A 24,618-nucleotide genomic window follows, 5' to 3' on the forward strand; every position below is an offset into this window, starting at 1 on the left:
CAAGAGGAGGGGGGGAACACGAGCACCCGGAAGTAAGCTCTCTGCTCGTGCACGTCAGGCAGGAAGCACGTGGGGTTACTGGAGGCTGCCATTCAAGCCGGAAGTGCCGCTTGTGTGTAGTCTGTGCTGCTGCGGGAGTTAAAGCTAAATTGGAAGATGAGCTGCCAGATAACGTGTGCGTCCTGGGTACAGAGGGGGGTCGCCAAAGAGCTTCCCGAGAAGGTGAGGGGTGACTTTATATACTTACTGGGTGCTGCCCCCCCAAAAAAACAACGTGTGACGTCAGGAATACATACCATGTACCAACAATTATGCATCAGGTCCACTGAGATTCATAAGTAACGTATAATATATATACACCACATGTGCAGTCAAGCAATATGACGTAAATGGGCAATATCCACTATAGAGGTGATTACTGCCTCCAGGGTTAAATGCATTCCCACCCTCTGCAGTAAATTTAGGATCTTACACATCTGTAATGCAATGCTTGCTTACATTATTAAAAGTTAACCTGGTGACAAGTTAAATAAGTGATCTTATCACCATAGCAACCAAAAAAAGAGTTACAGCTGATTGGATCGTTCATATGGTTGCTATGGTGATTACATCACTTTGCGGTAGACTGTGTGGTGCAAAGGCTGGAACCACACGTTGCTAGTATATAGTTCAACTTGGGAAAGCCAGTTAAGGATCTGAGTTCTCAGTACACTACATCACTCATTTTAATTAAATGGAAACAGCGCAGTTTGAGATTGAGTCTACATCAGCTCAATGGGAAATTTAGGTATGACTTTCTTAAGATGAGTCTTATTTCTTGCTGTTTTCTTCTAGGTACAACTCAGCAAAGAAGAGTTACATAAACTTATCACCGAAGCTAAAGAACAACTTCAGTGAGTAACGTATGATGGATAAGCTTTGGGTAGAATTTGTATTCTATATTGATCTATACAGCGTGGTAGCAGTCACGTCCGGCGTTCCAGGTTGTAGGAAAGTCGGTTATAATTAAGACAGACAGAATGAAGCCCTGTAGGATTTTCTTGAATGTGGCAAGCGAGAGGCTCCTAAAGAAATGAGTGAATGAATAAAAAAAGTAAATAAAAATGTTCCTGGCAAAAATTGCAAGCAAAACAAATTCTGCATGATTAAACAATTATTCCTATATCTGGCCATTCAGTAGCAGTGGGAATGATGGTTCTAGATAAATTTAGGAGAGTGGGTGGAACAGAACGTTTACAGCCCATTACATTTATGCTCTAGTCGTCCTCATGAAACTTCTTTACTTTTTTTCTTCTTCAGAGAACTCGATAATGAAGAGGATGCGGAGGAAGAAATGGAGAACCCAGAGAACCCTGATGATGATGATGAAGGAGGTCCTCAGCCAGGCGAAGATCAGGAAGAAAACATTTCCAAACTTAATGACGATGAACTGGCCGAGTATGATTTGGACAATTACGATGAAGAAGAAAATACAGGTACATAAACCATCAATTACATAGCTATCAAAATAATTATAATAAGGGACAGTCTAATGTCCTCTGTAGCCCCACCAATAAATAATGCATATTAAAGCACTTTGTAAGTCATTTCCCCATTGCTGTCAATGAGGGTGCTTTCTGTGTATGCAATGAGAGGGTCTCATTAGACCTGGGGTCACTATTACATAAGCCTGTACTGGATCTGGCTGTGGCTCAACATATCAGCTAAAAGCCTAGGAGCTGAGGAGCATGGAAACCCCTCCATCCTTCATTGCATATGAAGGCTGGGGTGTCCCTTCAACAATGTTTTAAGTATGTATCCCTGACAAGTGGATGATGGGAACAATGTTATTTAAATGTAATTAAATTTTATATTTTGTTTTCACATTATAATGTTGTTGCTTCTTCTTTAGAGGTTGGAAACCTTGGAGACAGCCTGGCTGGACTTGCCGTCTATAGCAGCAACGAGAATGATGCATACATCACCCTAAAAGATACAGTACGTACTATCTGAAAATACACTGTATGCCTTTAAATATGATTAAGACCGCACTCCATAATGCATCTTTTAGGAGGCGATTCCCCGCAAAGGCAGGATCCATAGGAAAGATTTGTTTTCTGTTCTACAAAATCAGGCTAGATCCTCTTATTGATCTCTGCAGATCTCTTACAGAATTAAAACCACTTAATATATTGGGAGGGTTTGTCAAAATTGGTAACTTTGTCTCATCCAGTTGGTTGCATAGAGCTCTCCAATGCTCGTTGTAACATTTTAATCGATATACTTTTTGCATTCTGTATAAATGAAAGATAATAATAATTATAATGTAATTATAATTTTTCTTCTTCGTTTAAAGGAACAGTATGAGAAAGATGATTTCGTAATTAAACCCACTGACAACCTGTTGGTTTGTGGAAGAGCGGAAAAAGACCACTGCAATCTTGAGATTCACGGTGAGTGTTATATGCCAGGTTAAGAAGCACTGATGGGGGGAATTAACAGACAAAAATGTCAGGTTATATAGATGTTAAAGGGACTATTTTTTTGGTATTACATAGAAACAGAATTTGACAGCAAGTTATAAAACCATTCAATTTCCTGCTGGGAAGTCTCAAACCATAATCAGCCCTTAGTCGAGTCTGGAGCCATATGCATATCCCATTCATGTTTACATTCACTGAATTAACCACTAAAGTATACATTGGTGTGGTATAGCACTGTAGATATTCAATATCCATAGTCTGTATCGTTTAACATTGTGGTAAATAAAGGAATTCATGCGTCTTAGTGAACAAGAGGAATTTTTGACTAATGAAGTTATACCAAGAATGAGCTTAACGGACTGTATATGTATGGAATCAACGCGCAGGTTGGAACTGAAAGGGTGATTTCCAGGGTTGCAAATAAAGAAGCCATTCATACGTTGTCACTGCCACGTTGCTCTGCTCTATACCACTGTGTAAGGTGAAAAATATATATTTTTCTAGAGGGTCTCCCTTTAGCAGAAATCTAAGAAATAAGACATTGAGTCACCGTAATACTGCATGGCATTACAAAATTATTTAAAATAATGTAAATGCCATCATTTCAGTCCACTTAAAAGTATGTCGGTAGAGTAAAGACGCATCTCATGCTCAAGAGCGTGCGTCGGTTTTTTGAAGGCCACCAAGAAGCGGGGGCTTGGTTGGGACAAATGAACCAAAAACCAGAAAAAAAGCGATCACGTGCACAGAATTGAGGGGGAGTGGCTGCTACGGATCGCTGGGGACACCCAGCGGTCAGTAGCAGCCGCCCCTCGCGATCCCAGCGCTCATAGCGACTCTGGATAGCGCATCATCGATGACGTACCTGGTACGTCCCGGTGTCCTTTGACCCGGAAGTACCAGGTACGTCCCGGTCTTGAAGGGGTAAATCGTATCCTTCTCCCTGGTGTCAGCTTCGTTAACCAGGCCTCCCGGAGAGCTTCGACAAAAGGCCGGAGACAAAAGTACTCCAGAAGCCAGAATAATGCGTTTGCGGAGAAGGCGAGGTTCCGAAACCTCTGACATTTCTACTAATTAATGAAATTGGTGAATCTTGTTAAAATTTGACTATAGTGTGGTCTTTGAGCACCCCTTTTATTTTTGCTATTTATTTTTATACTATTTATACTATACTTACATTTTAAATCAGGGCATCATTTCTTTTAACCAAATGTCCCACCAGCAGGTGTACAACTCCAAAACATGAAAATTATAACTGCGGAGAATAATTTAACGACAAATACAATTTTTGTATTTTATCTAGTGTACAACCACGAAGAGGATTCTTTCTACGTTCACCACGATATCATTCTCCCCGCGTATCCTCTATGTTCTGAGTGGCTGAATTTTGACCCAAGCCCAGAAGAGTCCTCAGGTAATCACGCGTATTTCTATATATATATATGAATCTATTCCTTCCCACTTGTGTGTTTTTTTTTTTTTTTTTTATACAAATTGTAAACACTATTTTGTTTTTATTTTGATTGCAAACTGTGATAGGGCTTATTGGAAGCCTTGCAGGGACCTGGTCTGGCCACCAAGAGCCCTTCTGCGGCAGTGGCTTCGCGAAGGGGCAGGGCCGGCTGTGGGCGTAGGGGCAGGGCCGGCTGTGGGTGTGGGGGCAGGGCCGGCTGTGGGCGTATGGGCAGGGCCGGCTGTGGGCGTAGGGGCAGGGCCGGCTGTGGGCGTAGGGGCAGGGCCGGCTGTGGGCGTAGGGGCAGGGCCGGCTGTGGGCGTAGGGGCAGGGCCGGCTGTCGGCGTAGGGGCAGGGCCGGCTGTCGGCGTAGGAGCAGGGCCGGCTGTTGGCGTAGGAGCAGGGCTAGCTATAACTATATTAAGTAGGGTGGGTGTGGCCAAATGCCACGCCCCTCTCCAAGAATGAGAAGTGACCCGGAGACTCCAGGTCCAACCTGAAGTGTTCTCAGTTACAAAAATGAGTCAAATACAGCAAAATCTCAGGTATAATATTCATGTTTAATTCAGCGCATATAATCGTGTATAATATGTTATTTTTTAGGTAAAAAGTAAGTATAGTAAGGCTGATCATTCTATAAAGTTTCTGATTTATTATATATGTGTGTGTGTATAGACTTTACAAAAAGGCTTTATTTTTGTTCCTTTTTGGTTTTTGTTTTGTTTTATGAACTGCTGCCTCTGCATTTCCTCAGGAAATTATGTTGCTGTCGGTAACATGACCCCAGTAATTGATGTTTGGGACCTGGATTTGGTGGATTGTCTGGAGCCTGTCTTTTCGCTGGGAAGTAAAAAAATGAAAAAGAAAAAGAAAGGGAAGAAGGTAACTTTACTTCTAATGCATTCCCCCCCCACCCCCCACCACCCGATATAAGGCATTGTGGGCTAGTTTTTATATTTAGAAGGTAATGGAACGGGATACCAAAATTAACTATAAATGCCAATGTGGTTACCGCAGTTTATGGGAAACAGATTGGCAACAAATGTTTATTGCTGCAAAGCAACATTTGGTAATTTATGTCCTCCTGGTTTTGGATCTCTGCGCACTTTATAAAACCGTGGATTGTTTCGTGCAGAGAAATATAGCCCTCCGAGCACCTCGCTAGAACGGCGGGGCTGACACATCTGAAAATACTGATTTATTGGCTGGATATATATTATACGTCTCTCTCTCTCTCTCCTCGGTGTGAATAAAGCTGAGTGTTGACAGGATATATTTACTGTGGATCTGTACTAACGAAGGCAGCTTGTGCTCTAAAATACATATGTTTTTTTTAAGAAAAAAAAGGGTTTATAAATCCTGCTTCCTACAGTTCGCTGTACGAAGTCTATGTCGTGATGTCTACAGGTTAAAATAAGCTTTCTATATGGCTTATATGGATTCAGCAAGAGCAGCCAATCCAACTTCCTGTGCGTTCTCTCCTGCGGTAAAGTTGCTGATTGTAGTTGATTGGTTAAGGCAGCCTTTGGAACAGGAGAAGGAAGATATGGTTAAGAACTTTAGGACAGGAATTAATTAGATGTTGCTAGTTTTGCCGCATTGAAACACAGATCTCTTAACCCTTTGACAATCTGAGCTGCTAACCTCCCAGGATTCAGATTTTATAAACTTGTAGCTGCTAAAAATGTGCTTTTAAACCATTAAATATTTTAATTGTTACCAGAGGTCTTGAGTTCAGACCCGCCGTTGTCTGATAAGCTGCGTCGCGTGAATTTTGCCGCGATCAACGGCAGAGCAACATTTCGATCACACGAAATAGGGCAAGGTTTTATTCTCGGCTTTTATATATATAAATGATATATTATATTATATTGCTCATCCTTCCCACATGGGGTAAAAAGCAGACCTTAATCCGTCCAAGAAGTATTATTGGGCTGTTTTATGTCACAGGGCGCATCCTCGGAAGAAAGCCACGAAGGACATTCCGATGCCGTTTTAGATCTCTCTTGGAATAAGCTGGTCAGGTAAATTACCATATTGATGAATTTAAATGGACAATCAGCTGGTTGGAAAGTGGTGGTAATTGTGCCGGAGCCAGGTGTATTGCTATTAATGAAGACCGTCACATTAACTGCTTTTTTTTTGCTACGAAGGGCTGGAATCCACTAGACGTGAACCCTAGAAATATCATTACTGGCCTCTATTTTATATATATATATTTTTTGTATTTTATATGGGACTCGGTGGATATATCTCGTAGATGTCTGTTCTGGCTTTATACAGAATAACATAATCAGTAGCAGGTTTTATTCGGTTCTTTTTTTTTTTTTTCTAAGCTGAAAGCATTTTAATGAGTCGAGTCAAGGGCCAGAGTTTTTTGTTTTTTTTTCCCTTGAATCCATTAGTAAAAAAACCCCCAAAAAACTGTGCTTTAAACCTAAAATTTTGCCCATTTCTACATCAATCAAAAAAAAACAATTTCATGCCTATTCCCACTGACGCAAATCTGTCTTTGGTTTAGTGTTCATTTCCTTCCTGGAAATGTTTTTTTTATTATTATTTTTGTTTGTATGATGTGATTGCATCACAGTATGCAGACATAAATATGAACAATATGTTCAAGCTCTACATATGCGTAACTGGTGGGTTTTGATGGCAATTAGCAATTAGCAGTGTTACATCAAATAGCTATATTTATATTATTTTTATGTCTGCACATAAAACCCTGCTGCCCATTCTTAGTTTAGGTCTCCCTACTGATTGTCCTGCAGTCCTCCGTCACTTTTTATTTTTACCCCACTACATTCTGTACATATTGTTTGCTTGCGCTAGTTTCGTGCCCTCGAGCTCCTCTGCCTTCTCCTTTCTCTTGCCCAGGAGCTCCTCTGCCTTCTTTCTCTTGCCCAGGAGCTCCTCTGCCTTCTTTCTCTTGCCCAGGAGCTCCTCTGCCGTCTCCTTTCTCTTGCCCTCGAGCTCCTCTGCCGTCTCCTTTCTCTTGCCCTCGAGCTCCTCTGCCGTCTCCTTTCTCTTGCCCTCGAGCTCCTCTGCCTTCTCCTTTCTCTTGCCCTCGAGCTCCTCTGCCTTCTCCTTTCTCTTGCCCTCGAGCTCCTCTGCCTTCTCCTTTCTCTTGCCCTCGAGCTCCTCTGCCTTCTCCTTTCTCTTGCCCAGGAGCTCCTCTCCCTCCTCCTTTCTCTTGCCCAGGAGCTCCTCTCCCTCCTCCTTTCTTTTGCCCAGGAGCTCCTCGGCCTCCTCCTTTCTCTTGCCCAGGAGCTCCTCTGCCTCCTCCTTTCTCTTGCCCGGAAGCTCCTCTGCCTTCTCCTTTCTTTTTTACCCCAGACTTCTTTCCTGTATATTTTGACTTCTCCTTGCATGATTTATATCCCCCTGATCCGGAGGGCATTGTGTTGTGCCAGACCGCATACGGACCATTCTTTCTCTCTGCTCTCTTTCCGTCTGATACAGCATTATTGTTCACACATAAAATGTTTGTTTACTTCCAGAAATGTGCTGGCCAGCGCTTCCGCCGATGGCTCTGTGATTCTGTGGGATATGGCCCAGGGTAAACCAGCTGCCAGCCTAACCCTGCACACAGATAAGGTACAGAAAACTACGTTATTTATATGTGTAGCATTTTTCTTTGATTATTTCTGGGAAAAGTTTAGCATTTAACTGAACAGGAATAATGCTTCAAAGGGTGAATTTACTATATTTTGATTCATCTTGTGTATCTTCACTTTTCCTACAGGTTCAGACAATCCAGTTCCACCCATTTGAACCACAAACACTCTTATCTGGATCTTTTGACAAGTAAGTATATTTTATTTTATATGTTCTTCATTGTTTTTAATGGATCCGTCACCTCCGACAGTGCACCAACTAAACCTAATCAAACGGTGCTTAGAGAATAAAGTAAGCAATATGCTGGTCCATGTATTTATGCCATGGGAGCAGTCTTCTTTACTTCCCATTCTCAGGATCTGCGTAAATATCACTGCTCCTTAAATAACATCTCCATAACATCTGGTGGAAGTTGATAGCTTTAGGAGAAGGGTTATTCAGGACAGCTCCACACACGTACCTAATCTCACCTCCGATGACTGTACGGAGCAGCAATTAAACAATAAAAATTACAGCCCCCCTCCAACAACAAAATCACTAGTTCTTTCATGATCTGACATTACATTGGGGTTGCCTTATCAATATGGGCAGATGTTTCCACCGAAGCATTGCCACACTTGGCAAATCAGAGTGGTTTTTTTTTTGTTTTTTTTTTTAAGCCATCGTCTTGTATTATCGTTAGATCTGTCACTTGATACAGACACTCGATTTCAGAGTAATATTTTTAGTTTGCACCTCTCCAACGAGAACCAAAAGGCAAAAACGCGTCTAGTCGAGCAAGTACCATTGAAGTCTCCCCACGCCATCTGTTTGCCGTGCGGGACGGACCTTGAATCAGATTTTATTATCTTCATTCTCGGTCACGGAATGAACTGAAGCACGTCTGAGACCGTTTCAATCTCGGCAGCAGATGGATTGGAGCTGTTGTTTTTAAGAATGTTTATCAAATACATTTCAATTCTGTGTAGAATATCGTTCTGGTTTTGTTTTGTGAAGTGGAAACTCATAAATTATATTCAGGGTGATCCCCTGACACTTGAGGGTGGATTGAAGGCATGATTTCCAAATGCCTTGTATGTACACATCAATAATTATTTATCAGAGACGTCTCGTACTCGGAGACACTTCTTATCTATTCTAAGACTTTTTTGAGAATGGTAATTGAAGCCACTAATAGACAAAATGATGTAGAATTTAAGAACCAGGTAGAATAATTTCATGGAAGGTATGAAAGGACGATTTAAAAAAAGATCATTATAACATCGCACAAGCAGTAACATTCTAAGAGTTATGGATGTCTCGTGAGATTGTCCAGCTGTGGTGTTCCACATCTTTTTGGGGGTTTTATTTTGAGCTTTTACCAGGATCTCCTAAATCATTCACCCTATTGCTGCCACATTAGGTTTTCTGATTTCCTTTTTCCCCCCCGATTTGTTTAAGCAAACTCAAATATTATGCCTGAATTAGTTATTCTAGCAGATTTTCCATGTATCCTTCTCATTTGTTGGCTACTTTGGTTGTAACCACCATTTATGGCTTAAGTTGAGCTTACGCTCAATGAACTGCTGGTTGGCCACCAAAATAGCTCAAAATGCATTTATTCATATGATTCCATTTAAAACACAAAGTGAACAGTTTCAGTAAAAGCGCATTCATGATATTTCGCTTGGTTATATCACGTTAATGTAGCCAATACTTTACGTTTCTGCGCTTTTGGGTTTCAGGTCTGCCATATTGTACGACTGCAGGAGCCCTCAAGAAAACCACAGAACCTGGAGGTTCAGCGGACAGGTGGAAAGAGTAACTTGGAACCAGTTCTCCCCAAGGAACTTTTTAGTGCGTAATGTATTAAAAAGTGTACACAAATGCTGCATCGCTATATAAACCGGGGAGTTATAATTGTGTTTTGTAACTTTAACCAGATAATTAATCGATAATTTGCGTTCTTTTCAGGCCAGCACAGAAGATGGCTTTGTGTATTGCTTGGATGCCCGTTCCGACAAACCGGTTTTCACCCTCAAGGCTCACGATGCAGAAGTTTCTGGTATGTGTATTAAAATCTTCTCAACTTCAGAACACAATTATTGTTTGATATTCTACAAACGAAAGCCGTGTCTTGTTTGGAGATGTCGGCAATTGGACTTTTGTATGTTAAGATTAACGAACACAACGTTGAACTGCTCCACAATAAACAAGTTTCTTCTTTAATATATACATTTTTTTGTACCTTTAAGCATGTTTTGTTGTCTTTTTTGTGCTCCTCTCCCTTTAAACAAAACAACATAATGAGGTGAAATATAAGAATTTTTGACTTTTGTTTTGTAGCTTTTTTTTTTTTTTTTTTTTTTCTCCCAGAAGTCAAAAATGTTAGAAAATAAAAGCACGTGTTCCTATAAATAGTAAAATTAGATATTTTGGCTTCCCTGGCCATCTTGCTGCTTGTGTATTTTTCAGATATGGTTAAATGTTCCAGGTTTGTTTTGTTGTTGTCACATCCGTTTTTATTTGTTTTTGTGTTCCGTGCGTGGTGTCGAGCTTCTGCCGCTAATGATTCATGGTGTCAGTTATCTGGAGATACTTGGGATCATTCTCTCTGGGCATTAACTGCACTATTGATTTTCTGAAGATCTGGCAGAGAGCAGACTTCATTCGCTCTGTTTCTAAACCCGAAGTGTCTGAATGCTTCACTACAATTGTTTGACATATTTTGATGTGTTTTCTTTTAAAGTTTTTTTTTTTTTACATTCGGCAATCATCAGAAAACACATACATGGAAACCAGAGCAGAGACGTTTCCACTTAAATATCTAAGTTCCCCGTCATTCCTGATGTAAAACCAGTAATGATGGCAATGACACTTTCAGCGGGGACAATAAACTGTATTGACGTCTGGGAACATTGTGGATAAGCAAACAATCCGTCAATCTAACAATCCAAACAGACCTTTTCATCTGCAAGTGGTTAGATAATGACATTTTGCTGTAAAATAAGGCTTTTTTCAATATAATTTGGTATTTTAATAGGTTAATTTTTAGGATCCCAAACAGAGCAAATGTTAGATGTTCTAGGTGCGTCAATGGAAGCTCTTCCTTGACGTTCTAGATTCATCCAATACTAGTGTATATTGGGGTGATGCCGGATTAAAGAGGTGTAATTTTGATAAGACTATTGGCGCTTTCTATAGTTGCCATAGTGATAAAACCGCTTTGCACCAGGATCACTTTTTCCTCTCATACTATTGTTTCATGTTTTCTGTTCTCCTTAAGATTTGTACGCTGTTTTGGTGCTAATTGAGTAGCAAACCGCAAGGAGATTTCATTGGATTCCATGGCGATTGCTCCACAATTGATATAAAAAATATATATATATTATATAGGGTCCAAATTATTGTAAATCATTGTAACTTTACCTTTTGTTTTCTTAGGTCTGGAGTTAAGTAGCCAAGTAAAAGGATGCCTGGTGACGTCATCTGCTGATAAATTTGTAAAAATTTGGGATATCTTACTTGATAAGCCAAGCCTAATTCATTCCAGAGATATGAAGATGGTAAGGCTTATAACATATTTTAATGTTATTGTACCTCTTTTACAATGTTCTTAATCTACCAAATTACCCCAATTTTGTTACCCAAAACATCTGTCACAAAAAAAAATTAAAAAAATTCTCAATTTATGTTCTTATTGTCGAGTTTTCAACCCGGTTTGTTAATGTATTGGGCTTTTTTTTTTTTTTTCCAGGGAGTCATGTTCTGCACTGCTTGTTGCCCAGACTTACCTTTTGTTTATGCATTTGGTGGTCAAAAGGACGGTCTGAGAGTTTGGGACATTAGCAGCATTAATGCAGGTAAGATTCTTTCTGTATCATGTTTGGGGGGCTAGATGTTTCCCTTTAGACCTCTCTCAACATTATTATAATATTATATATATATATATATATATATATTATTATAATATAATTTATAATATAAGTAGCCACTAATTAGAGGTATGAACCTGTCAAAAGGTTATTGAAATGTCGGTTGTATGTATTACTGCTACGCGTTCCGGCTACTGCTAGGCAAAAGGCTATGGCACGACCCAAGCTTTATATTAAATAAGTAATTCTAAAGAACTTCAAAAGGCAGAAAATGTACAGTCCGCGGGCAACGCTTTGGTGAGCAGAACGCTGACATACATAAATAATGTATTTGTTTAACCCCTTAAGGACAATGGGCAGTCCCTAAACCCATTGAAAACAATGCATTTTGAGCCCGTACATGTCCGGGCTTTGTCATTAAAGGGTTAATAAGAATAAGTGCAGTATTTTAAGGTTCTAGATGAACTCTTTCGCATTGCAAGTGTCGGCTGCCCACCCTGGTTTTGTGCTGAAATATTCAGATCATGTAGTTGTAATATTCAGATAATTGTAATATTTAACTCACGGGATAACATTGCATATGGGATCGTGCTTACTCTGTTAGCAAACCCCTTCGCTCTGTTTGCCGGCACATCGTTTACGTTGACTCCAGATCACGATTGTTAGCCTGGCTCGTGAGACTGGGTTGCCAATCCCCGTGTGGGAAGCGTGTTTGACTCGCTATATAAAGATGATGGCATCAGACGTCACATGTTTGCCGCCAGCTATATTTCAGCCGCCAGCTACGTTCATAATTCATAGCTCTGCGGAGAGAGAACGCATTACTTTTCCCCTTTGAAGGGCTTCACAGCCCGTGGGTAATGATCTTTTGCAGGGAAAGCGGGGAATGATTCTGCGCTGTTTGCGAGGGCCCTCAGCGCAGTGAAATGTGTACAGGGTAAATGGAACTGATAGAATCTAATGATTTTTGTATGTGACTGGTGTGTATTTCCAATAAAATAAGCTCCCCCATACCCAAAGAAGAAGAAGAATGTGGAATATAGAGCCATTATGGATGAATTTGTTATGTTGCTGTACCGTTCAGATAATTAAAATCTCATTAGGCATACATTATTAAATAGCCTGGACCTGTATGTGACAATAGCTTACTAAACAGGCTAGAATGCTAGATCACAGAAGAGGGAGTTCAAGGAGTGGTTCACAAGAAAACGCTCTGCAGGGAGCTGGGGGTTATTCAGTTTTTAAGTAAAACGAACATGTCTGACTGGCCCTTTTTGAACGATTTTTGACCCGCATGGGGAGGCAGCGGGGTCACATTACGCAGCCTTGCGTTAAAAACGAGCGCCAGAGATATAAGCTGCTGGCCCATGTTGTGTAGGATGAGCAGCTTTAAAGGAGTGGATAGAGAGAGCTGCGGGTGAGGTTATCGGAGTGCGAAGGAGAGTGTGTATGAATGAGAATGTATGTATGAATGAGAATGTATGCATAAGTGTGTGTTAACATGAATGTGTGTATTAGCATGGATGTGTGCATGCATGGAGGGGTGAAGATGGCACAGGTAGGCGGTTTGGGGGCTAAGATGGCACTGGAAAGGTGTTTTGGGCCAAAGGTGGCACAGCTGTTTGTGGATAAAGGTGGCACTGTGGGACATGTTGCCTGGGAAGCTGGGGGGCCCTGGGGCAATTTTCGCACCAGAGCCTTGTGGTTTCTAATTACGCCCCTGCATGTGTGTACCATGGGATGAAACACCTAGATCCCTATTAAATGATTCCACTCCTATACTGAATCTGGAATTGGGCAGTGAGGGAGACTGTCGAATGTTTCTTTTGACTATAATTTAAACATTTTCAAGCTATTCCATATTTTCTTCTTTTAGTGAAAGAAGCTTTTGGGAGCAGAGAAAGGCTGGTGGTCTCCACGCTTTCAGATTCGTCATCAGGCAGCGTTCCAGGAACCAGCGCATCCGATACAATGGAATCCTAGAACCAGAGGAATTCGTCTTTTTTCTGGCTGCAAATTGCGTCTTCCCTACCCTTAAGGCAAAACAAGGGAAATGTGGCTATTCACATCAATTGGCATGTTCATTAATATTTATTGATACCGGGAAACAAAATCTGTAGGATTAATACCAAATGTCTGTATTTCACAGTAGTAGGCTTTCCGCTGTACAGATTAGATGATATTTTTTTTTATCACTGGTCCAGTCTCATTTTCCCTTAATATTTCATGCGGACTTATGCCTTTTGCTGGGCTGTATAATCAGTCAGATGTGCGTTCCAATTGGAATGCTGCGATCCAGAACTCGGAGGAGATGTAGATCCAATATTTAACAGAAGACGCGAATGGTTAAAAAGTTTAATTATGCATTGGACTTTTCTGAATATAAATTCCAAAAGACTGAATTTTTCCGCCATTTTGACCCCATTCTGTATAACACCAATTCACAAGTGACTCACAAAGTCATCTGTGTCAAAAGAAGAATAAATGTATCATCAAATTTTCCTTTATTTAGTGTTTCTGGCAATTTTTGCAAACTAAAATACGAGGTTCCTGATTGTTCCGTCGTTATGTTGAGACTTGACTAAAAAAATAAACCTTGACGCTGGGGCTAGTTTGTAGTCACCATGCCGTGACCGTTACATTACCATTGTCAGGATGGGCAATTGTGCTAAAGTAGGGTAACTGCAAAGATGGCATCCTAGTTTATAATGTTAACACTAAAGGGGCGAGACGATAATGAGGACCGCTGTTATCACCATATTGGAAGCAGAACCTTCAGCCTTTTCGGCAGCTTCAAGGCTATGAAGCAACGATCGATCATGATGATGTTTGTAGCTACCGAGAGTCTTTTGTTACATGACATAATTCAGTATGTTATACAACATAACTTCGCAAGTATCATCACTAAATGCTGGAAGGCATATTGAGCTATAACCTGATCCTATGATCCGTGACGCCACAATCCCTGTTTAGTTGTCTCTCTAAACCATCTAAGTCGTCAAGCTGGCGGTTCATGGATTGTACCTCCTCCCGATACGTTATGCAAAATACTGAGACGTTTGTAAACAATGCGACATAAAGCCAAACCAAGAGGAGCTATGTATAATGATCTATAAAACAGAATAAACATGTCAAATTCAGAAATAATATCTAGCCGAGGCTCCCGGGAAAGATTATTATTGGTCAATCAAGACTCCGTGGGGAAAAACCAGAAATAATGAAAGCGAAGAAAAGTGATGTCTTTAAAAAAAAAAAAAAAAAAAAAAAAAAAAGGAAACCTCTAACACATCTTTCTAGTAATTAACCTCTTTCGCAAGCGAGGTATTATTTCATATCAAAAGAAATACAAGCAGGACCGTCGGCGGATTAGACACAATGACCTTTTCAGAGAAGAGCGTGATTGCGTAACTCATTTTCCGTGGGTTTGATGATGGAGTGTATATGGTCAGTGGATCTGGGGCCGCACAGCTCGCGCACCCCAAAGACCGGCCCTGATTGCTTTATATTGTATATGTTTAGTAGAATGTATGTGCTTTATAAAAGAGGTTGGAGTTCAGTTGGCATTATTAGGTGTTAAAATAGATTGTAGTGTCTAACACACTGTGTACTTGTTTCTTTCAGTGTGTTTGTTTAGGTTGTCTCTCTTGCTCTTATTTATTCCAATTTACGTGGTTGTGGATTTATTATACAATTTGTCCTGACCTGAACTCCAAAAAAAAAATCCAGTTTTATCTCTTATACGGTTGTTGCCAGGAAACATAGATCGTAAATCTATTCACAGAAATTCTAAAGAGTAGGTACTAGAAGAGAGTGCTCCAATTTGACTTCTCCAGAGGGTAACGTTTGCATCAAAAGCCTTGAGAGCCCTTGGTCTAGGTCCTTGATGGCAACGCTAGGGTATTCACCTACGAAAGACCTTTTCCCCTTTGATTGAGCCTCTGGGACTTTACTGCCTACCACACACCAGATACCTAGGTTACAGGAGGTACTGGAACAGCGATCGCTTGTGTACACAGGTATTCTGGTAGCGAGAGCATCACAGCTGTGCGTTCATGTGCTATTTGTAGTCAAAGATAGCTGGGGTAGCAGCTGAAATGTCAAAGCCAAAGGAAGAATGCCAGTCCATAAATGTAGCAAAGCCATTGCAGCATCATGTGACTCAAGGTTCCAATAGGGCAGAAGGGGTAGAGCAGCCAATCGTGTGCGGAGACTGTGAGGGGAACCTCAGGGACTAGAGTCATGGAGTACATGAGTTAACCTAGAACTACCTAAACTCCATGTGAAACGTACTGGCAAGCTCAACTTCTGACTATCCACCAACTTGACCCAACACTGTGACCAGCTCTTGATGTTCAATTCAACTTAACTCCACAACAACTTGATCAAGTGGTCTAAAGTCTATCGAGTAAGACGTAACTCAACTCACGACATGAATCTTATTGATGCTCGAGTGTAATCATATTGACGTTCCGGAGCTCCATGTCTTTAAGGTGCGCACTCCAATGACTGCATTCTCATCTGAGGACCTCTGATGTCCTCAGATGAGGATCTTTTTCTATGTTGGTCCAATAAATAAGGTATCTACTTCAAATAAAGACTCTTGTTTTATTTTGTTATAGAGGTTTGTGGGCTTCTCGGCGGAAATATGTGAACCCTACAACGCGGGTACTTTGTACATTTTATACAGATATTTATTACGCGAACTTTGCCCTTTAAAATTTTATTTTTCTTATTCTACGCTTTTTTCTTCCCATCTCTTTCCTCCTGCGTTATTTCCGTTGCAGGGCACGTAATCAGATTCCGAATGCTCCATAAATTATTAATGTAACTTTTGTAATTTTGGACTAAGTTGCAAAATTAGACCCAGCACTTACATTAATTATTATAATTACAGAAAGTATTTTCAGACTACATTGTCGATAATGTATGCCCTATTAATTCCTTGGGGTAATTTTATCCATAAATATTAAATTCATTCCTAATGTGATTCTTTTATTGTGCTATTGAGTAGTGAGTTGTGATGTCCTTTCATCGCAATAGTATCCCAGCAGCACAAATAATAATAATTTATTTAAAATTGCTAACACATATTATTATCATGTAGAAAAATGGAAATCACATACAGCGATAATGCGTTGTGATAAAAATATGTTTACTTTACTCTACCGAAGATTAACCTTTTTTTAAAAAAATCTAAAAAAATTCAAATGTTTTTATTTTCTCTTACTATATTCAACTTACTATATTGGAATATTTTTATAATAATTTTAGGAAACAGAATAATATAAGTTATAATTAGTTGAAATATAAAAAAACACAGCTTTTAAATGTAATAAACTAATTATTGTGAATATATTTTTTTTTTTTTTAAATGTAAGCACTTAAGGTATAGATTTACCAAGAGCTGAAAGGAATAAGACTTGGTGGTTGGTCGGTTGGTTGATATTTTCCTGCTTCAAGATCCATGTGGACAGAATGTTCTTCACTGAAGTCGAGTGGACATCAAAGCTCCTTGAAAAAAGGGCCATACCGGACTGACGTTCTACCGGAGAGGAGATTGGACTGAACACTGGAATGGTCATCCTTCCGGTTCCTTCTAAACCAGTGGAGCTCTCAATCACTTGAAAGCTTCTTATGGTCGACGTTGATGCATTAATGAGCGAACTTCATCCCGTAACACACAAAAAAGGGGTCTGTTCCACCAAGTCCCAACGTATGTCCTCCTCAATGACTACTTAAAGATCGGTAGCCTATGGTGAGCCCCCAATCTATAACCCCTATGCCTACTGGTGTGGCTGTGGAGCAGAACGATAGGCAGCTGGGTCTTTTTCACAAATAGCTAATACGAATGTTGTCCGTATGATATGTCATACGGGGTATAGGTCGCTAATGCACAGAAAGAATACGCTCGTAGAATGACAGCCTGTTCAGTACTACAAGCTCATTTAACAGCAGCTGCCTTGTTTTACGGGAAAGAAGAGAATAAAACCTTCAGTAATTAGTATTTTTGTGATGTGACATTTACATGTTTTTACGTTTTAAATTTAATGTACTAAAACAATGTTTGCAAAGTAAACTTGTAAACGGGGAACGCAGATGGCATAATAACATCTGAAAATAAGAAACCCTACACAAGACTAAACCTTGGATGATGATGTTCGAGATACCGTAATTCTTCTAATTAGAATTTGCATTTGAATATTTGGGGTTTTTTTCCCTATTTTTCCGAGATTGGGAACATTTCTCTCTCTTTGATAAGATGGCATTAGAAAAATGTTTGGCCATGGATTGGGAACACACAGCGTGCCCTGTGTGTGAGATCAGACTGGGCCGCATACAATTAATTGTGCCATCTTGAGGGCCTATTTTTGCACAGCCTTTTAACCCCTGACGGCAAACCAAGGATTTCCGCTCCTGTTATATACGCAGCATCACCGGGGTTAAAGGGCGTGCGAACTACTCTATTGGTCACCTGCAGGGGCCTCCTCTGGCATCAACCAATTGGCACCTGCAGGCGACCAATAGGCTCACTCTTTCATTGGGCACTTCTGCTATTATTTAACTATAATTCCTATAATCCTTAATTGAAATTTGGCTTGGCACAGGTAGGCCGCTACCTAATCTATCTCAGCTAATGAGTGTGAAAAGAACATGTTGGTAAATAGGGCAAATTTTAATGATGTGGTGGTCTGAAAGGTAAAAATCTCTCTCTCTCTCTCCTCCTTCCCTCTTTCTCTCCTCCTTCTCTCTTTCTTTACTCCTTCTATCTCTTCTCTTTTTCTCTCCCCATCTCTCTTTTTTACCTCATCTTTTCTTTCTCTCTTTCTCCCCTCTTCTCTCTTTCCTTCCCTCTTTCTTTCTTTCTTACTCTGGTTATATATATTGAAAGGGGTTATTGTAAAGCAGCTGCCTACAAAAGTCGTGCAAAACACTAGGTGGCGCTCTTGTAGTGCAACTTAAGGTGAAATCTGCATCTTTATTATTCATACGGAAACTCCGATAGGATGCTTTTTCTTGTAATATTTTAAGATGCTGCTCTGATTAATTATGTTTTTATATATTGTGACTACTCTTAGTGAAGTATTATTTCTGTCTGTAATGGGCACTCATAAGGGACTTCATGGGCTGCGCCAGAATGTTACAAATGATGCACATTTAAATGAAATATTAACCAATCCTTTGTCTTTTTTTGTCTGGTTTATTACTAAAATATACGTGCGATATTGCCTCGCGATGGTGAGAATTTGAGATCCGTAAGTAAATGAAGATTTAAAAATACATTTTTGTAAAATGCAAAAAAATAATATAATCAATTAAAAAAGACACTTAGCAATGCTTCATCAAGGAACAATACCACTAACTGAAATCAGGGAGGTATTTTAATTAAAGTAGGTTACAGCTCTCTTCATGCTAAGCCAGACAAAAAAACATTAGATTTTAATCAAAATAATAAATTATAACTTTTATTCACATTAATTGACCAATATTTTTAGATCGTTTTATTATTGTCTTGGCATTAATCCGCCGGGTAACCAGTATAAAAATTGCTTGGTTCTCATGCACGTGCGAGTTGTGCCTTTTAGAGCGAAACGCGTGAGGCAGTTGGAGGAGATATGAAGGTTTCAGAATGGTGATGCCCCACGGAGTTGGGAGTTGTGCTACAATACTGGGAACGGTGCCGTTTGTCCCAATTTTCTGAAGTCCTGGAAACCTGCCAGGGTTTGCTGCCCAGAGCTCCCCCAATCCGCAGTGGTGGAGCTATCCCCAGTTGGACTTTGAAGGTACCAGGAGTGAGTGGAACCCCGGGCAGGCCCAAACTGGCCCATTTGGCATACCCCCACCCCATGACTAACTAACATGCAGCTGTATATATCTGATTGTTGGCCAGTCTTGGGTCATTAGACTGCCATTGGCCTTATTCCAAGGCCGCCTCGTCATCACCAGAACCTGGATTTTGAATGGACATGACCAAATACCACTTCCCTTCCTAAAGATTGAAGACAGTCCTGGGAAGCAGTGGTCCGGGGGATACATCCATTAGTGTTGAGTATAAATCTGGGACACCCATTTGTGAAAACCTAGAAGTTCCTTCCTGGGCTCCACCATAAACTTAAGTGAGCATTCAGCCTTCCATATTACGCCGCGTTCTAATTTATCAGCTCTGTTTCATTTATTACTTTACACTTGATGAGCTATTGAACCGACCCATACGGCTATTACCAGGGAACATCTAAGATTAACACCAATTACAGATTTTAATTAGACTATTTCACAAAATCAGCAACTACCGTCACCGTTACAATCATTTTTGGGCTTTTTTTTACAATCCTTAATTTAGATTTGAGGTCTACTATACGTGTTTAGATATTATTTAATCAATTTTTATGATGCTTGTTTAGAAAATCATTTTGTTGTTTTTACAGGATCAAAACCCTTATTATTGGGAAAAAAATAAATTCTCCAAGGCTTGTTCCATATAATTCTTTAGTTTTGTGTCACGTTAGACGTTGTGTTTCCAACAGAATTGTGATTGTGAAATAGGCTTAATGCCATTCAATGCTCCATAGTATCATTGTCTCAAGTATTAATGGGATCTTAGATTTTTCCTTAGGTGACCTGCTGAGTAGTCACACACTCTAATCTTCACTCCCAAGATCCCTGAGCCGAGTCCCACTGGAGATTCAATCTATATCAGTCTCCGGTCAAATATTCCTCTCTATCTAGCAGTCAATTCTAGTGTGTGGTCTTTGTGTGTCATGGGATTGTGTATGTGTAACCCTTGTATTGATTTGGAACAAAATAATTAGACAAGAACATCATAGATTGACTAGTTAAACATTTATGGACACTTCTATTGAGTTTATTTAAGAACATTTCAACCGGGAGAGTTGTCTTCCATTTTGATTCTGAATGTTATATCATTTGGATACCATATGGATACCATTTGGATCTCATGTTCATGTTGGTATTGGTTAATCTCTTTATCTTCTCTCCCTTTGGATTATACCAATTATTGGTGTTCATGGTTCTCGTGATCGGCAGGTTTACAGGGATTACAAAATGGGTACAAAACTCTTCTGTACATGGTGTAGCTTCTCCAACTACAAGTCCATACCCTACATCAGTATTTGAGGAGCTTTGGCTCTGTCAACGGTGCAACTATAAATGGGTATCCCAAAATGGGTTAATACGCATAAATACGCTTTTTATGTTGTGTTTAAGTAGGCATAGAATATGAGATGTGACCTTGTTGAGAATGAGTTAAAAGCGCAATAGTTGTCCATATGCCCTTCATTCACTATATATATACAGTGCCAAAAGATACCTATCCTTGGTTGAAGTCCAGAGATTCCTCCTGACATTTGGAACATCCATCTTATATGGCACACGTGGGACAGGGACCAAAGGCTAGATGAGGACATGTCAAGCCCACCATCGCATAGTTAGTTACATTGTCCTTGTGACCTATGGCTTGACCTGGGCTTGAGCTCACTGCCATGCTTGGCTAGCCTCATCGCGAAGAAGGAAAAATGAGTTGAGTTTGCTTTGTAAACTCACTCTCAATCCATTTAGCGGGTTCATAAATACAGTTGAGCCATGCCGTTGGCAGCTGCCCTGCCTATACATAGGAGTATTAGAGACCTGGGTATAAATCGTCCCACCCGGCAGAAATAGTTATATTGGCCATCCAGCTGACTCTAGACAGAAGAGGAGGGGACCCCAAAACACTAATTTAAATGGTAGTATCAATGACACAGTATTCTTGATTGTTAATGTGTTTGTATACACATGTTTATGGTTGTCCATTAGGAAGAAGACAGTTAGTGAAACATCAAAGATCGTTGCCTCGACCATCCTTTGGTACCAAGGGGACTTACTTTTTAAGCTGAGAAATAGCAAAAAATGGATTTTCATTCTAAGAAACTGTGGTGTGCAGACATTCTGAAAGTTAATTTCGGTATCGAAACAGTCTTAAAAATGACAAAAAGCAGGCCCGTTATTACAGCAGTTACGGGAGACCTCAAACCATCCCAATATATAACAGGTTGTCTGCATGAATGGCATACTAAATTCGTACACTTGCAGAGAATGTTCTTGTGATACGATGTCATGTCAAATCAAATTTTTCAGAAATCCCCCAGGCCAAGTGATATAAGATTCAAATCTAGATTGCTTCTTCAGTGGAGTATTCCCTAAATTAAAAAGGTAATAAATCTCATCAGTTTCAAGGACATGGAAAGGCAACGCTGGCAGTGATGAGAGGTATTTTACATGAAATAGCACACTTATTCAATAAATAATGCATTTCCATATTTTAAGCTTCTCCCTCGGATTAATTTAAGAGCATTCGATAATTGCGGTGATGTGACTGGAAAAAGAAATATTTGGGAATTTTTCTTTTCGCAAAGCAGGCGGGAAAAAAAAGGAGCATTGGAGCGCAAAAGCAAAAAAAAAAAGAAAAAGAAATGCATTACAATAAGTAAAATGAACAAATAGACTAAAAGTGTGGCCACAAATAATGCTGTAAAGATTAGAGGAACAACAACTCCAGATTATAGCTGAGGAAGGAACTCGATGGGATGGAAAGCAGAATGGAGGTAGTGGCAATGGCCCCGTTAACGTGCTTAAATTAATTAACGATAAGCCAGTTCGTTATTTGAACACCAAATTTGGCACCTGGAATAATATTTTGGTAGATTTGGGGTTGTAAGGGTAACTAATATATCCCTTTTTTTGGGGGTGATGTATCTCTGATCTCCGTAGCTGGTCCAGTTACACGATGAAGGACTGTGCTGAGTCAGCACAACTTCCATAATGTGCAGAAGAAGAGACTGCACATTTTAACCCCTTAATGACAAAGCATGTACGGGCTCAAAATGCATTGTTTTCAATGGGTTTAGGGGCCGCCCATTGTCCTTAAGGGGTTAGGAACGCAGAGCGCCGGGATATGATGTCATACCCCCACTTCATCGCTCATCAGTGAGCATGGGGAGTGGTGCCTGGGGCAGCCCAGGGGTTATACATCACGGCCCTTCAGCAGTCCCTTCTGACTTGTAAATTTCTAGCCTTATGGTCCAATGCGGTGCCTGGGGGGGCCAGTGTCTCTAGCTTTGTATCCTGCACTTTTTGGGGTCTACGCAACCAAAAACCATAACCATTTGCGTCTTTCTGTTTTTCTCTTAATCCAAAGAATTCTACAAAACAATCTCTTTTTATTTATTTTTTTTAGAGAGGATACTTTTTAGCATACAAAATCTGCATATTTTAATGTTCCGCTAAAAGCACAGAATATATATTTTTTTCTAGCAGGGTCTTAAAAGCATCTTAATTTCTGTGAAATATTCTTTTACACATTAAAGTGTCAATAAAAAAAAAAAGTCTCTTGTAATCTTTTGAATAATGCAAACTCCATACAAATGATATTCTAAAAAAAAAAAATAATAAAAGATGCCTTTTGTATTATGCTTTGAAATCTAATGTACACACTTTAAATAGGAAATTGTTTTTGGTTGCCATGTGACTGAAAGCCTATTTTACTTCATTAAAAAAAAGTATTATTGGGTTGCTAATTTCTGCTTTACTTAAATGGTTAGAGAAGAATAAGAAGATGTTTAGAAGTGATTGCTTTCTATTTTTTTTATATTTTTTTTTATATTTTTTTTTAGTCGCATAGAACTTTGTAAACTACTTTCCAAATAATTGTCCTGCGTTAAGCATTTCTATCTTGGCAGCACACTTAGAGAGTCTTATTAGTCGAGGACTGGCAATTTCATGCCAAATAATACAGTATAATTCACCGGGCAACAGAAATCTCAAGCAGAATATAGGATTAATGGTTCTGTAATTCTAATAGCAATAGAGCAAAAATGACACGTGAATTATTATATTCTGGGGGAAAAAATGAATCAAAAGAAAGGAGAGGGTTTTGCTGGAGCGGTACCAAAATATGGTTGATAGTAGTGTCAGGAACGTTCTCTCCAGCAAAAGAGTTTCAAGCTTTATCTGCATGAGGAGAAGAGATTATTTCAAGGTCCTGGTGATCTGGGGTCACACAAGGTTAGGGGTAAAGGTGCATGGGTGGCCACCATGAATTTAGATCTAACTCACAGGTACCACATGCTTTTGTTTTGTTAGGCTAGCAAAAAGAAGAGGTTTTCGTTTGTTCCGTAATTCTCAAAAGAGCAAATCAAGTGACATTTGTGAATATGTTGACTGCTGCCTTGCTTATCAAACCACTTGACACTCCTGGTGGTTCCCATCTGTTTGTGGGCAACAGGGTTTGGGGCACTGATTGATTGATATTTTTCTGGCACAGAGGTGTGGTACATTTCACCTATGGTGCCCTCAGCACTGGATTTATATTAAGTGCCAGAGATACAAAAACATTCCTGATTTTGGCTCCATCCTTAAAATAATGGCACTTATTAGAAAGTATGGTGGCCTACTTGGTCTGGAGTGAAGATGGAGGAAGCCTAATGTAGGAGATAGACTATCAGAGGTCACAGCTAGGATCTAGCCCAGGAGACAACCAACGGTACTCTAGCAACGTGACTCGTAGACCAGGGGACAAGCCAAGGTCAGCAAAGATAGGTGAACAGGATATGTAAATCGTAGTCCAGGAGGAAAGCCAAGGTCTGTGGACAACAGGGTCAGAACGGGTACAGGAAAGGACCAGGACTATGGAACACAGGATATACTGCCAAGTTCCTGGATCAGACTGAGGCAACAACTGCTAATGTTGATCCAGGGTTTTTTTTTTAATTGTCTTTTTAAAGATAAAAATATCCTGGGGGCATCTATGTCATATTCTTGGTCAAATGTAGATGTAAGAAATAGATAAACCTTGGGGCATGGTTATGTGTAGCTTTTAATGAGATAGTGGTCAAACTCCTTTCTATAAATAGGTTAGTATTCTAGGGCAGGATAGAAAGGTGAGTGGGGCAGGTAACAGCCAGAAAAGATTGCAGGAAGGGGTTAAGGAGCTTACATAAACCGAGTGGACTTCCTTCTTGTAAAACATGCCAGGAATGCCCAGGACCAGCCTGAAAGCAATGCCTACCCTGGATGACAGAATACTCCTGGGTGGCCAGCTGTGAACCAACTCTGGAGATCTGCCGAAGGAAGCCCAGTCACCTCAGAGGAGAGTCTCCATACCACTTGAATTGGGAAGCTGAAGAGTTTGACCAGTTGTGGGTCAACACCCCTCCTCCTGAGAAGCCAAGATGCAAGA

At 40.1% G+C, this 24,618-nt stretch overlaps 1 protein-coding gene across 1 annotated transcript; it reads left to right on the top strand.

Annotated features, from left to right (window-relative positions):
- The first annotated feature begins 69 nt into the window (after nt 1-69).
- Nucleotides 70-13,976, top strand: PWP1 (PWP1 homolog, endonuclein). Its single transcript, XM_053465660.1, has 15 exons — nt 70-222; nt 835-893; nt 1,300-1,475; nt 1,892-1,977; nt 2,336-2,432; nt 3,766-3,876; nt 4,670-4,797; nt 5,866-5,939; nt 7,416-7,512; nt 7,661-7,722; nt 9,258-9,369; nt 9,487-9,577; nt 10,957-11,078; nt 11,270-11,375; nt 13,264-13,976. Exons 1-15 carry the CDS (start codon nt 157-159, stop codon nt 13,368-13,370), a joined length of 1,494 nt encoding a protein of 497 aa, XP_053321635.1. The 5' UTR covers nt 70-156; the 3' UTR covers nt 13,371-13,976.
- Nucleotides 13,977-24,618: the final 10,642 nt, after the last annotated feature.

This window comes from Spea bombifrons, chromosome 4, assembly GCF_027358695.1.
Source record: "Spea bombifrons isolate aSpeBom1 chromosome 4, aSpeBom1.2.pri, whole genome shotgun sequence".
NCBI lineage: Eukaryota > Metazoa > Chordata > Amphibia > Anura > Pelobatidae > Spea > Spea bombifrons.

Coding starts and splice junctions, on each gene's coding strand:
- PWP1 (XM_053465660.1), top strand. CDS start 157: ATGAGCTGCCAGATAACGTGTGCGTCCTGGGTACAGAGGGGGGTCGCC. Junction 7,513..7,660: donor TAACCCTGCACACAGATAAG/GTACAGAAAACT, acceptor CTTTTCCTACAG/GTTCAGACAATCCAGTTCCA. Junction 11,376..13,263: donor CATTAGCAGCATTAATGCAG/GTAAGATTCTTT, acceptor TTCTTCTTTTAG/TGAAAGAAGCTTTTGGGAGC.